The sequence below is a fragment of the Paroedura picta genome, chromosome 16 (genome assembly GCF_049243985.1).
Source record: "Paroedura picta isolate Pp20150507F chromosome 16, Ppicta_v3.0, whole genome shotgun sequence".
NCBI lineage: Eukaryota > Metazoa > Chordata > Lepidosauria > Squamata > Gekkonidae > Paroedura > Paroedura picta.
Genome location: NC_135384.1, coordinates 16,735,240 through 16,747,409, shown reverse-complemented (window position 1 = coordinate 16,747,409; position 12,170 = coordinate 16,735,240). Strand labels below are relative to the sequence as shown.

Here is a 12,170-nt window from a genome sequence, read left to right as displayed (position 1 = left end):
GTAATCTCCAGTTCTAGAAGCTCACAAAACTGGATACTCTGATTTTAATAAACCAGGCCTTGGCTACATGAACAGCTTATTGCAGATTTTCTCAACAGTCAAGCTTTAAGCTTGACTACAAATTAAGTGTCTTACTTTATGCGCTATTCTTTTTTTTCTCTGGTATATTTATTCTGCAGCAGCAACCCAAAAAACGCAGCTTTCTCAAACTGGGTTGGAATGTCACTTGTGACATGCGTGGGGCTGTGCTTTGGATTCTTCTACAGTTCAACCGTCTTTCTCTTCATTCGTCTTTCTTTTTTTTTTTAATCCTAAACAAATGGGGGAAGGAGGGGGACAGAAAATATGCAACAAAACCAATCATGGGGGTGGAGATGCTTGACTTCTGAGGGTCTCCCTGCAGGATCAGCTCCATTGCACGCTCTGTTAGGCAGTGCAATTTGAATTGGGCTGCCCAGCAGAGCCTGTGAGAAGGTTTTTTTTCTGCAGGGTCAGCTGTTTGGCAGGTTCCGACAGGGAGTTCCATTAAACAGGACAGCTTTTTTTAAAAAAGGTAATATAGAATTTGTATCTACAGAAAGTTTTAAAACGGTATTGGAAATGCAGTTCTTGGCTCTCAGGTCCTAAAACTGGGCTCCTAGTCTTCCTAATCTACAGATAGCTGCGATTCCTTCTTTCATTCGGCCTCCCCTTCTTAGCAGGACTCCAGTTGTCTTAGGGGAAAGGTAGCAGATGGCTGTGGATGGCCCATAAAAACAAAGGAGAGACATGGAAGATGCCTTTTGAATGGCAAAGCACAATTATAAATGCTAATTATTGGAGCATTATTGGAGTATTGCCCAACAACTGTGAGCTGCTCCTATGGGAAGAGGTCTGCTTTCAGGCTGTGTGGGGAGTTCTCTCTGCAGGATCAGCTGTTTGGAGGGCTCTGCCGGGCAGTGCCTTTAGACTGGGCAGTCTGGCAGCACACAGCAGAACACAGCGAAGTATCGGCTCCTTTGCAGGATTTTTTTCCCTCCAGCGGTTTAAGTCTAGCGATTTAGTCATGTATCACTGGACTCCTCTTGTTTGTGTGGGGGAAATACAAGGAAGCACCAAGGAAGGGGGTGTGTGTGGCAAAAGGTGCTTCTTGAGAGGAACAACCTCAGTGTGGGTGGTGGAGGAGTACGATACGAGACAATAACATTTATTGTAGATAGCCAAAGGCCATTACAAAGCACAATTAAAACAATGTGGTACAAATACAAATCAAACAGTATTTCTCCAATATTGCGTACACGGTGGAGGAGTAGCCTCTGAGGAGGGGGGAAATCCAAGGGAATCTTTGTCTCCGGAGCATAGAGAAAACACCACAAAAGCACTCACAAAAGTCCTGGGGAAACAGTAAGAGGAAAGCAAACTTAGTGCTGAAGAGAGGAAAATGGATACAAAATGTGAAATTAAATACAGTGGAGGTGCACAGTGAAAGTGAGGTGGAATGCAGAACGGGGGGGGGGGGGGCATGATATACACAGTGAAAGTGTGAGAAAACGCCACTGCATAAAAGGCCTCAGACTGTACATCAAGCCAGTATCATTCTCTGACCACGTCCACATGAGGGATTTGGCCGGCCTCACCGCCTGTTGGAGACCGGGGTTAATTCCTGCTTCCCGACAGAAGTGGGCCCTGCCTGGGGCCATCCCAGGCCTGGCACATCTCAGGCCCTCAGATTTATCTCCGTTCCTTTTTTCGCCCTGGGCTTCAATGGGGCATATGCCGGGCCTGGGCCATGTGTCTGTGGGGAAACCGGGCTGTCCCCAGTCAGGGCATGGCTCCAACCCTCCCCCCAAGCATCACTTCCTCTGGCTTAGATAGACTTCTTAGGAACCCAAAAGGTTGAGCAGCAGCAGAATAGGTATAAGGATAAGAAATTAAAAAGCAAATATTTATTACAATAAGGTAAAGGTAAAGGTATCCCCTGTGCAAGCACTGGGTCATGTCTGACCCTTGGAGTGACGCCTTCTAGCGTTTTCATGGCAGACTCAATACGGGGTAGTTTGCCAGTGCCTTCCCCAGTCATTACCGTTTACCCCCCAGCAAGCTGGGTACTCATTTTACCAGTAGCGGGAGGGGGGAAGTTGATTAGCCGATCTTGCCATCTTAGTTAGTTAGTTAGCTAATAATGTTAAAACTGTAATTATTGTTTTAATGGACTTTTAGTGGGGTTTTAAGATGTTGTAACCCGCCACGAACCGCAAGGGAGTGGCGGGGAATAAATCGAATAATAATAATACTAATAATACCAACCTCGGAAGGATGGAAGGCTGAGTCAACCTTGAGCCGGCTGCTGGGATCAAACTCCCAGCCTCATGGACAGAGCTTCGGACAGCATGTTGGCTGCCTTACCACCCTGCGCCTCAAGAGGCTCTTATTTATTACAATACATGTACATATATAAAACTTTAAAACATCAATGTATATCATGCTCTGTTGCACAGATCCAAAACCTTTTGACACATGGATAAATGACCAAACAACCCAATGTGTTTCAACCCCCCTTGGAGTCTCCTTCAGTGGTCTAATATTTAAATGGGCTCATGTGATATAATGCGGACGGAAAGGTGGTCCGCTCAATCTGAAATAGATAAAAATGCATAAGGAGGAGCATTGTTATGCAACAAAAATCTATTAACTGTTTGTGAACGTAGGTCTGTGTATAAATACTTAGGGTGCTGATTACTCACATGAATGGAGAGGCTCCCACACTAATGAAAAGTAATGACAAGGTTCCCACACTTGGGCCCAAACATAATCTTTCAGGTCTAGGCTACCTTACAGGATTTTTGTGAGGAAGAAAAGGGGTAAAGAGAACCATGTACACGGCTTTGAGCCTGCTACATCCACTAGACCAGGGGTAGTCAAACTGCGGCACTCCAGATGTCCATGGACTACAATTCCCATGAGCCCCTGCCAGCAAATGCTGGCAGGGGCTTATGGGAATTGTAGTCCATTGACATCTGGAGGGCCGCAGTTTGACTACCCCTGCACTAGACAGATTCCTACAATGCACAGCATTGGGCGGGTACAGATCATGTTTTCACGTGCCTTCTTCGCCCCTGTGGCTTTATCAGAGCACCACCCGCTCAAACATATCACTCAATCACTTAGCAAGCATGTACTATTCCACATGGCTGAGGGCATCCTTGAGAGGCCACAGGAAGCCAAGATGCTGCTTGGCCACATGAAAATGCAAGTCTTCCCTTGCTGGGCCACACCAAACGTTGAGCATTATGAGCACATCAGCCGGTACTGGCCTTGAGGACGCATAAGTGGTGTGCTTTGTCCGTTGTCATTCCTCAGCATCAGGTACTCAGAGCTATCATGCCAATTAGGTTCTGTTTATCTATCGCAGCTCAGGAATGCCTTCTATTCCTTTTTTTTTTTTAAACCCATTTAATAACTGTCAGATCCCTGTCGACTTTCTCAATGAACACACTTGTCATCGGCAGCAAAAGCAGTTTATTGAGGCAGTGATGCAAAGCTCATGAGTATCCTTGTTGAAACTGATTTGATAGGAAATACACTGGTCAGCATAAGACCAGAAACCCCACCCACAACTGTCAACAAGTGGGCTTCCTCCTGTTCCCAGGAAAAGCACGTGAACTGGTCTGGTGTAAATGGCATCGTTGGTGCAAGGCTGACTCAAGGCCCGTCTCAATGACAATGTCCAAGTTCCCCTCTCCCCCAGTTCCATCCTCCCAAGAGAAAATTGGCAATTAGACTGCACAAACAAGCAGGCAGTGCAAACAACAATGCCAGTTGCAATTCATTAACTTTCCAGACCTACTGACAGATGACGATACACAATTGAATACACAAGGGACAGGGTCACGGCAGGAGGCTGGCAACCAGATAGATCCTCCCTGTAATCGCCTCTTCTTGTCTTGAATGGCATAGATGGAGGGAAAAATCATATTTCTTCGGGTTGGATTCAGCCAGTTTTGAACAAACTCTTGCTGAATTTCCTCCCTTTATTACAGAACCTGCCCCATGTGGTTTTGTCTGGGCAAGTTCCATGATCCTCAGCATATCCTATTTGGGGCGACCAGCAGGGATCCTCTTTCCCTTTTGTAACAGTAGAAAAACTGGCCAGATCCAACCCTTTGTCTTAAGCCTAAGACGAATCACTTCCCTTTGTGTGACTCTTAGGCCTAAGGAAGGAGGCCTCAACCTTCTTTGAGCCAGCAGATTTCTTTGCAACCCTGGCACAATAAAGTGGGCACATATTGGCTACCAAAGGAGGCACGGCCAGCCACAAAATGCTTCCTCAGCTTAACTTCAGCTTAATTTCCTCAGCTTAACTTCAGCTTAACTTCCTCAGTTTAACTTCAGCTTAACTTCCTCAGTTTAACTTCAGGCTAAATATACTTGTGCTGTTGCCACATAGGGTTTTTTTTTTAAATCACAGCCAATCAAAAAGCCCCATCTGGCTCTGCACAATCTCCAAACCCCTTGGAAGATCCCAGGAAAAGTGGGCACCACAGCACCCATAGGCACCGTGTGGGGAACCCCTGCCGTACAGCCAGTGATTTTTGCCGTGTTTCAGAGGCCTGACTCTGACTTTTGCCTTATTTCTCCCTCTTTCTTTCTCTGTCATCCCCAGTTTCTGACGCCCAGAGCCCCCACCCTGCTGTTCACCGAAGCATGACCATTGGGCATGGCCGCCCACCGCTGCACTCGGAAGCCCTTGCTGGCCCCCGGAGTCTCTAGAATGGTTTGGAAGCACCTGGTCCTCTTCTCCCTGTGGCTGCCATCGCTCGTCTGGGGCGGAGCCTCCCCCACCTCTTGCCCGGCCGCCTGTTCCTGCAGCAACCAGGCCAGCCGGGTCATCTGTACGCGCCGGGAGTTGGTGGAGGTGCCCGAGAGCATCTCCATCAACACGCGGTACCTCAACCTGCAGGAGAACAACATCCAGGTTATAAAGACTGACACCTTCAAGCACCTTCGTCATCTCGAGATCCTGCAGCTCAGCAAGAACCTCATCCGTAAGATTGAGGTGGGCGCCTTCAATGGTTTGCCCAACCTCAACACGCTGGAGCTCTTTGACAACCGGCTGACCACCGTCCCCACTCAGGCCTTTGAGTACCTCTCCAAATTGCGGGAGCTGTGGCTGAGGAACAACCCCATCGAGAGCATCCCTTCGTACGCCTTCAACCGAGTCCCTTCCTTGCGCCGCCTGGACCTCGGAGAGCTCAAGAAGCTGGAGTACATCTCTGAGGCGGCTTTCGAAGGCTTGGTCAACTTGCGCTACCTGAACCTGGGCATGTGCAACCTCAAGGACATCCCCAACTTGACGGCCTTAGTGCGGCTGGAGGAACTGGAGCTCTCCGGGAACCGCCTGGACATGATCCGGCCGGGTTCCTTCCAAGGGCTGACCAGCCTGCGCAAGCTGTGGCTGATGCACGCTCAGGTAGCCACCATTGAACGCAATGCCTTCGACGATCTCAAGTCCCTGGAGGAGCTCAACCTCTCTCACAACAACTTGATGTCCTTGCCGCACGATCTCTTCACCCCTTTGCACCGCCTGGAGCGTGTCCATCTCAACCACAACCCTTGGCACTGCAACTGCGATGTGTTGTGGCTCAGCTGGTGGCTCAAAGAGACAGTGCCCAACAACACCACTTGCTGCGCCCGCTGCCACGCTCCACCAAACCTCAAAGGGCGGTATATTGGAGAGCTGGATCAAAGCCATTTCACCTGCTATGCCCCCGTGATAGTAGAGCCGCCCACCGACCTGAATGTGACGGAGGGGATGGCGGCCGAGCTGAAATGCCGGACGGGAACTTCCATGACTTCGGTCAACTGGCTGACGCCCAATGGGACGCTGATGACTCACGGCTCCTACCGAGTGCGCATCTCGGTCCTTCACGATGGCACGCTCAACTTCACCAACGTGACCGTCCAGGACACAGGGCAGTACACCTGCATGGTGACCAATTCAGCTGGCAACACCACCGCTTCAGCCACACTCAACGTCTCAGCCGTGGACCCGGCCACCACGGGCTACACCTACTTCACAACGGTGACGGTGGAGACCATGGACCCCGGCCAAGATGAAGCTACCCCTGCTAAGAAGGACCCTGGTCCAACCCCGTCCCAAGGCTGGGGCATGACTTATTCCACCACCTCGCTGACGCCGCGCAGCACCCGCAGCACCGAGAAGCCGTTCACCATCCCCATCACCGACGTGACCGAGAGCGGCATGAAGGACCTGGATGACGTCATGAAGACCACCAAGATCATCATTGGCTGCTTCGTGGCCATCACCTTCATGGCCGCCGTCATGCTCATCGTCTTCTACAAGCTCCGCAAGCAGCACCAGCTTCACAAGCACCACGGGCCCACCCGCACCATCGAGATCATCAACGTCGAAGACGAGTTGCCCGCGGCGGCCGGGGCCCCTGGCGACAGCCACCTGGCGCTCCCCGCCATCGAGCACGATCACCTCAACCACTACGCGGCTTTCAAGGCTCACTACAATAACAACAGCGGCGGCGGACCCCTCACCTGCGGCTCCAAGAACCCCATGCTCAATTCCATCCACGAACCTCTCTTGTTCAAGAGCAGCTCTAAAGAGAACGTCCAAGAGACACAAATTTGACGGCCCACAGACCCAGGCAGAGGGGGAGAGTGGCGCGGTGGGAGGGTGGCAGTGGATTCATACATGTTGTGGCGGGGGCGTGTTGAGGAACAGCTCCTCCTCCCCACCAGGTGAAAAAAACACACAGGTCTTTCCGCCACCGTGGCAGATCTTGGATGCTAAGCTCCTCCCCCCCCAAGCGGACAACGGTTCTCACCAAGTTAGCCTTTTATTTTCTCTTCTTTTTTTCGGTTGCAGAACAAGGTGCCCTTCTCACCCTCGGCCTGACCTTCTTTCTTTTTCTCTCCCCCCTCTTTTTTTTTTCTACCGTTCTCCCTTTACATTGGAGACTTTTTTTATACAGATGGGGCTGTTTCTGTATCCAACTACCTGCTGTATTACTTTAAAGGAGAAAGAAAAGGAGAGAGAAGGAAAACAACGGAACAGAACAAATGCGGAAGGAAGGATCACTCGGATTTGTTGTTCTTTTGGTGTCACAGGAATAAACTTGTAGGAAGAAGACGAAACCCAGGCGAAAAGGGAGAGGGGGGGGGAAATCTTATTTTGAGCCGCTTTCCGTCAAAATTCTATTTTCATCCAAGTGGGATATACAAAATAAATAAATTAAATAAAGAGACGGACGGTCTTGGTGGTGCCAGGGTCCCCACCCCCACCCCTTTGGAGCACGTGGGGATGCCAGGCGCACAGGGTTCGGGGGAATTTTTTATGACTAGTATTATTACTATGGGATGGCAGGCATGGCCGGTGTGCCCCCCAGAGACACAGGGGCGTGGAGGTATTTTTTAATTTGTAATAATCTGGGGGTGGGTCTGTGGGGTTTGGCGGGGACTGCACTTCCGGCCTCTCAAAAGGTCTGTTGATTTCCCTTGGCATTTTGGGGTCTGGTCTGAGTTTCCTATTTTAATAAAATCCATAAAGATGTTTCCAACCCTCCCTAGGGTGGTTCTTTTGGGGGCAAGGCCATCACTGGGGGCGGATTCTCAAGACGGATCCAGATCTGCTCCGTTGTCGATAATCAGGCACAGCGCATACAGCGGCCAGGCGCACGAAGATCCCAGACCCATGTGGCGCCAGCATTCGGGGATTGAATCTCCCAAGGCATGTACGTGTGGGGTTGGTCACTGGAAAATTGTTGTGGGGTAAGGATCGAGAGGTGAACTGCTCCTTCTCAAACCTCACTTGCCTGACTGAAAATGGCCCTTCCACGGATCTGTATCCTCCCAGGCTGCCTTGCTTACCAGGGAAATGGCACAGGGAGAAGAGCTGACCCTCCCCGTTCCCTGTGCCACAGCCAGATCTGCCTCCTCCCTGAGTCCGTGTCATGCTTTCCAGGGCCCCTCCAAAGCAGAGTTAAGCCTTCCTAAGCTCATTGACTCCAGTGGACATAGAAGGTTGTGACTGTGATCAGGATAGCACTGTGAGGGTGCAGACTTAACTCCTGAGGTTTTAAAAACCCAAGACAAAGTTGAAGAGGATATTCTCTACATCCATCAGGAGTATCAACAAATGGTCTCTCCAGTGGATTGACAGAGACAGGAGCTGAAGGCTGTAAACAGGTTGTACCAGATTCACAGCCAGAGCAGACTTGGTGAAGCGGTTGAGGAGTGGCAGACTCGAATCTAAAGAACCGGGTTTGATTCCCTACTCCTCCTCCACAGGCAGTCAACTGGGTGACTTTGGGTCAGTCACAGTTCTCTCAGAGCTCACTCAGCCCCATCTACCTCACAGGGTGAGGAGAGGAAGGGAAGGAGATTGTAAGCTGCCTCGAGACTCCTTCAGGTAAAAAGCAGGCTACAACCTCTCCCCTCCCCAGCTCTTCTCTATTGCTGAGGGGTTTTAGTGCTGTGTGTCTCTTGGCATCTAGTTTTTGTCTTCTGGCCCTTGGATTTCTTGAGATGGCTGAGGGCCACGGGTTCAACCAAGAGGAAAATGTAACTGTTTAAAAACTGCCACTTGGGCCAGAGGCAACCAGGTTATCTTGTGTCTCCCCCTTTGAAATGTGCCAAAACAGCTCCCTGTGACATATAGTTTGGCTCTTAAAACACACTAGCTACCAGAAATACAAAGGAATTCAAAGCCACAACCAGCAGAATCCCTAGCAACGCCAGCAAAAACCATTCTTAGGGCCTGTTGAAAGCCAGGGGGAATAAAATATTTCACTACAGGCTCAGCAGTTGTAAGTGGCAGGTGGTCGTGGGGCAGGGACAAGGGTGCACAAATGACGTGCCACCACGGAGAAGGCCCAGTTCCAGCCATCCAAGGAGGGGTGGTTCTAACAACAGGGGAGTGTTGTGTAGGAAGAGGAAAAGCAGGCAGTATTTCACATGCTCTTGTCCACAACCATTTAGGGCAGGGGTGGGCAAACTGTGGCCCTCCAGATGTCCATGGACTACAATTCCCACGAGCCCCTGCCAGCATTCGCTGGCAGGGGCTCGTGGGAATTGTAATCCATGGACATCTGGAGGGCTACAGTTTGCCCACCCCTGATTTAGGGCCTTAAAGGGAGGAACCAGCACTTTGGAGAAATCCTTCAAACACACAGCTACACAGGGCCACCCAGCTGCAGGGGACAGACCGGGAATCTCAGAGCTGTTGAATTGGGGAGTGTGGGACATGACCGCAGTTGTCATATCTGCCTGCCGACATGGAATCCCGAGATATGGACTTCCTATCTTTGCCCCTCGTCCTTCTAGCCCGCCTGCTTCTAAGAAAGCAAAGCCTTGAGAAGCTGCATGATGTGTCAGCAAAATGGTTTCTCCTTCCTCAGCAGGAGATGGCCACGTGCAGACACGTTCATCCTGTTGCATTCCTCCTCTCCCCGCTTTCCCTGGGCGGTTCAAGGTAGCCTATACATTCGGGGGTCAGATGCATCTGGAGGAAAGAACAAAAGATCCTCCGAGCGGATTGGCAAACGCAGTGGTTGGAGGAGTGTTCGGAGCGTGGAAAAGCAAGCAAACAGCTTGTGCCGGGTTCACCGCAATATCAGTCCTGCCCCCCACCCCCCACCCCAAATTGGAATGATCCACATTAAAACGGACTTATGAGGGCGTCAGATTGGCTCCACCTGTCCAGGTGGGTGTGCTCTGCATCTCAGCTGCTAGAGCAGAGGTGGTCAAACTGCGGCCCTCCAGATGTCCATGGACTACAATTCCCATGAGCCCCTGCCAGCATGAGCTGGCAGGGGCTCATGGGAATTGTAGTTCATGGACATCTGGAGGGCCGCAGTTTGACTACCCCCATGCTAGAGCAAAGAATGAACCAGTTGTCTCGCCCCCCCCAAACAGGGATTGTTCAGTATTGACCACACTGTTGTCACACACACACACACACACACACACACACACACACACACACACAGAAGCCTCTGGCTAAAGACAGCCCAGGCTTGAACTCTGGTGCCAGTTCAAGCAAGGGAAGGAGAGTCAAAGGTTGCCAACCCCCAGGTGGGGGGGGGGGGGCTGGAGATTTCCCGGGATTAGAACTGATCTCCAGACAACAGAGAACAGTTCCTCTGGAGAAAATGGCTCCCCTCCCCAAGCCCCACCCTTCTCAGACTCCATCCCCCAAAATCTCTAGGTATTTTCCAAATGGGACTTAGCAAGCTTAGGGGGGCCTGGAGGACAGAAGAAGAAGAGTCGGTTTTTATACCCGAAGGAGCTCCAAAGCAGCTGACAAACACGTTTCCCTTCCTCTCCCCTGTGAGGTTGGTGGGGCTGAGAGAGCTCTGACAGAACTGCTCTGGGAAAACAGTCCCAAGAGAATTTGGATGCTGTGACACAGTTAACTAATGTAACAGGATTAACTTTTGTTTATCTATTCCCACTCTCATGATGGTCAGTTCTTAGTCTGAGGAAGAGCGCTTGCACTCGAAAGCTCAGACCTTGAATAATCTTTGTTGGTCATAAAGGTGCTACTGGACTCTGGTTTTATTGACTAGTCCAAGGTCATCCAGCTGGCTGCGTGTGAAGGAGGCACACGGAATCAAACCCAGTTCTCCCGATTAGAGTTCACTGCTCTTAACCACCACACCACATTGACTCTTGTACCCCAAACCCTAGGGCAGGGGTAGTCCAACTGCGGCCCTCCAGATGTCCATGGACTACAATTCCCAGGAGCCCCTGCCAGCGAACGCTGGCAGGGGGCTCCTGGGAATTGTAGTCCATGGACATCTGGAGGGCCGCAGTTGGACTACCCCTGCCCTAGAGCGAGCCCTGGAGTACAACCTGGGAGACCCCGGTTGGAATCCTTGCTCTGCTGGAGAAGTGCAGGAGGGGGCTGGTCACTCTTTCTCAGCTGGACCGATCTGAGGCGCCGTGAAGATAAAATGGAGGAAGACACTTTGGCTCCCTGTTGGGGACACAGGTGCTGCGGAGAGAGACACTGAAATCCTCTCCCAGCAGCAGAAGGGTAAACAGAGAATAAGCACTGAGGTAGTTAAAGCCTTTGCAGGGTAGCTTCAGCATGAAGTGTGCATGCATGCAGACATGCAGGCCTTCCAGTACAGACACATGTGATTGAATTCTGTGTGTGTGTGTGTGTGTGCGTGAGAGAGAGAGAGAGACAGAGAGTGCAAATAAACATGGATATGGGGTACATGAACATGTGTCAGTCTGTGTGCGTGCATGCATATTTGCATGTATTTTCACATATTTGTTATGCAGTGGTCTGGCTGCACACCCGTTCTCCCATGTGCTTCAATGTGTATACCGAGGAGTGATCGTTGGCCCCTTTCCCCCCTGAAATACATTTCTGCAGAGACATCTGATGCACATGTGTGAAAGTACACCAATCTGCCTCTGCACATGCAAGTTTGTCAGTTTTCAGTGGGGTGAACACAAAACACATTGTGTGTGAAAGAACCAAAGTGTTGTTAATGGTCACTTGGGATTTTCCTTCCTTGTAAGAGAGGCAGGAAAAAAACTTCTGAGAAGTCTGTCTCTGCTGCTCCCCTGAAGAGTATATCTCCTCAGTCTGTACTAAAGGTAAGAAGGCCACATTTCTGGGAGAGGTGCATCTGTCAAACTGCGGCCCTCCAGATGTCCATGGACTACAATTCCCAGAAGCCCCTGCCAGCATTCGCTGGCAGGGGCTTCTGGGAATTGTGGTTCATGGACATCTGGAGGGCTGCCGTTTGACTACCCCTGGTCTATGGCATATATTTGCACACAATAACCCTCTCAGAGTCAGATTAAGCTTGTTTATTTTGGTCAGGCTTTGGAGTTCACATTGTTCTATAATGTGGTTTTTTTATACCCCGCTTTTTATTGCTTGAAGGAGTCTCAAAACAGCTTACAATCGCCTTCCCTTCCTCTCCCCGCAACAGACACCCTGTGAGGGTGAGAGAGCTCTGAGAGAACTGTGACTGGCCCAAGGCCACCTAGCTGGCTGCTTGTGGAGGAGGAGCAGGGAATCAAATCCAGCTCTCCAGATTAGAGGCCGCCACTCTTAGCCACTACATCAAACTGGCTCTCAATCGTGTGTGTAGAAAATTCCAGGCTTAATTCTCAGCCTCTCCATGTCATAGGATCTT

At 50.6% G+C, this 12,170-nt stretch overlaps 1 protein-coding gene across 4 annotated transcripts in view; it reads left to right on the top strand.

Annotated features, from left to right (window-relative positions):
• The window catches only part of LRRC4B (leucine rich repeat containing 4B), a 135,737-nt gene extending 128,174 nt beyond the window's left edge, over positions 1–7,563 (top strand). For all 4 annotated transcript variants that reach the window (XM_077314874.1, XM_077314872.1, XM_077314875.1 and 1 more), the window contains exon 2: positions 4,643–7,563. In XM_077314874.1, the coding sequence (XP_077170989.1) occupies positions 4,697–6,640 (1,944 nt within the window). In that variant the 5' untranslated portion in view covers positions 4,643–4,696 and the 3' untranslated portion in view covers positions 6,641–7,563. The remainder of the gene's footprint in view (positions 1–4,642) is intronic.
• The last annotated feature ends 4,607 nt before the right edge of the window (positions 7,564–12,170 follow it).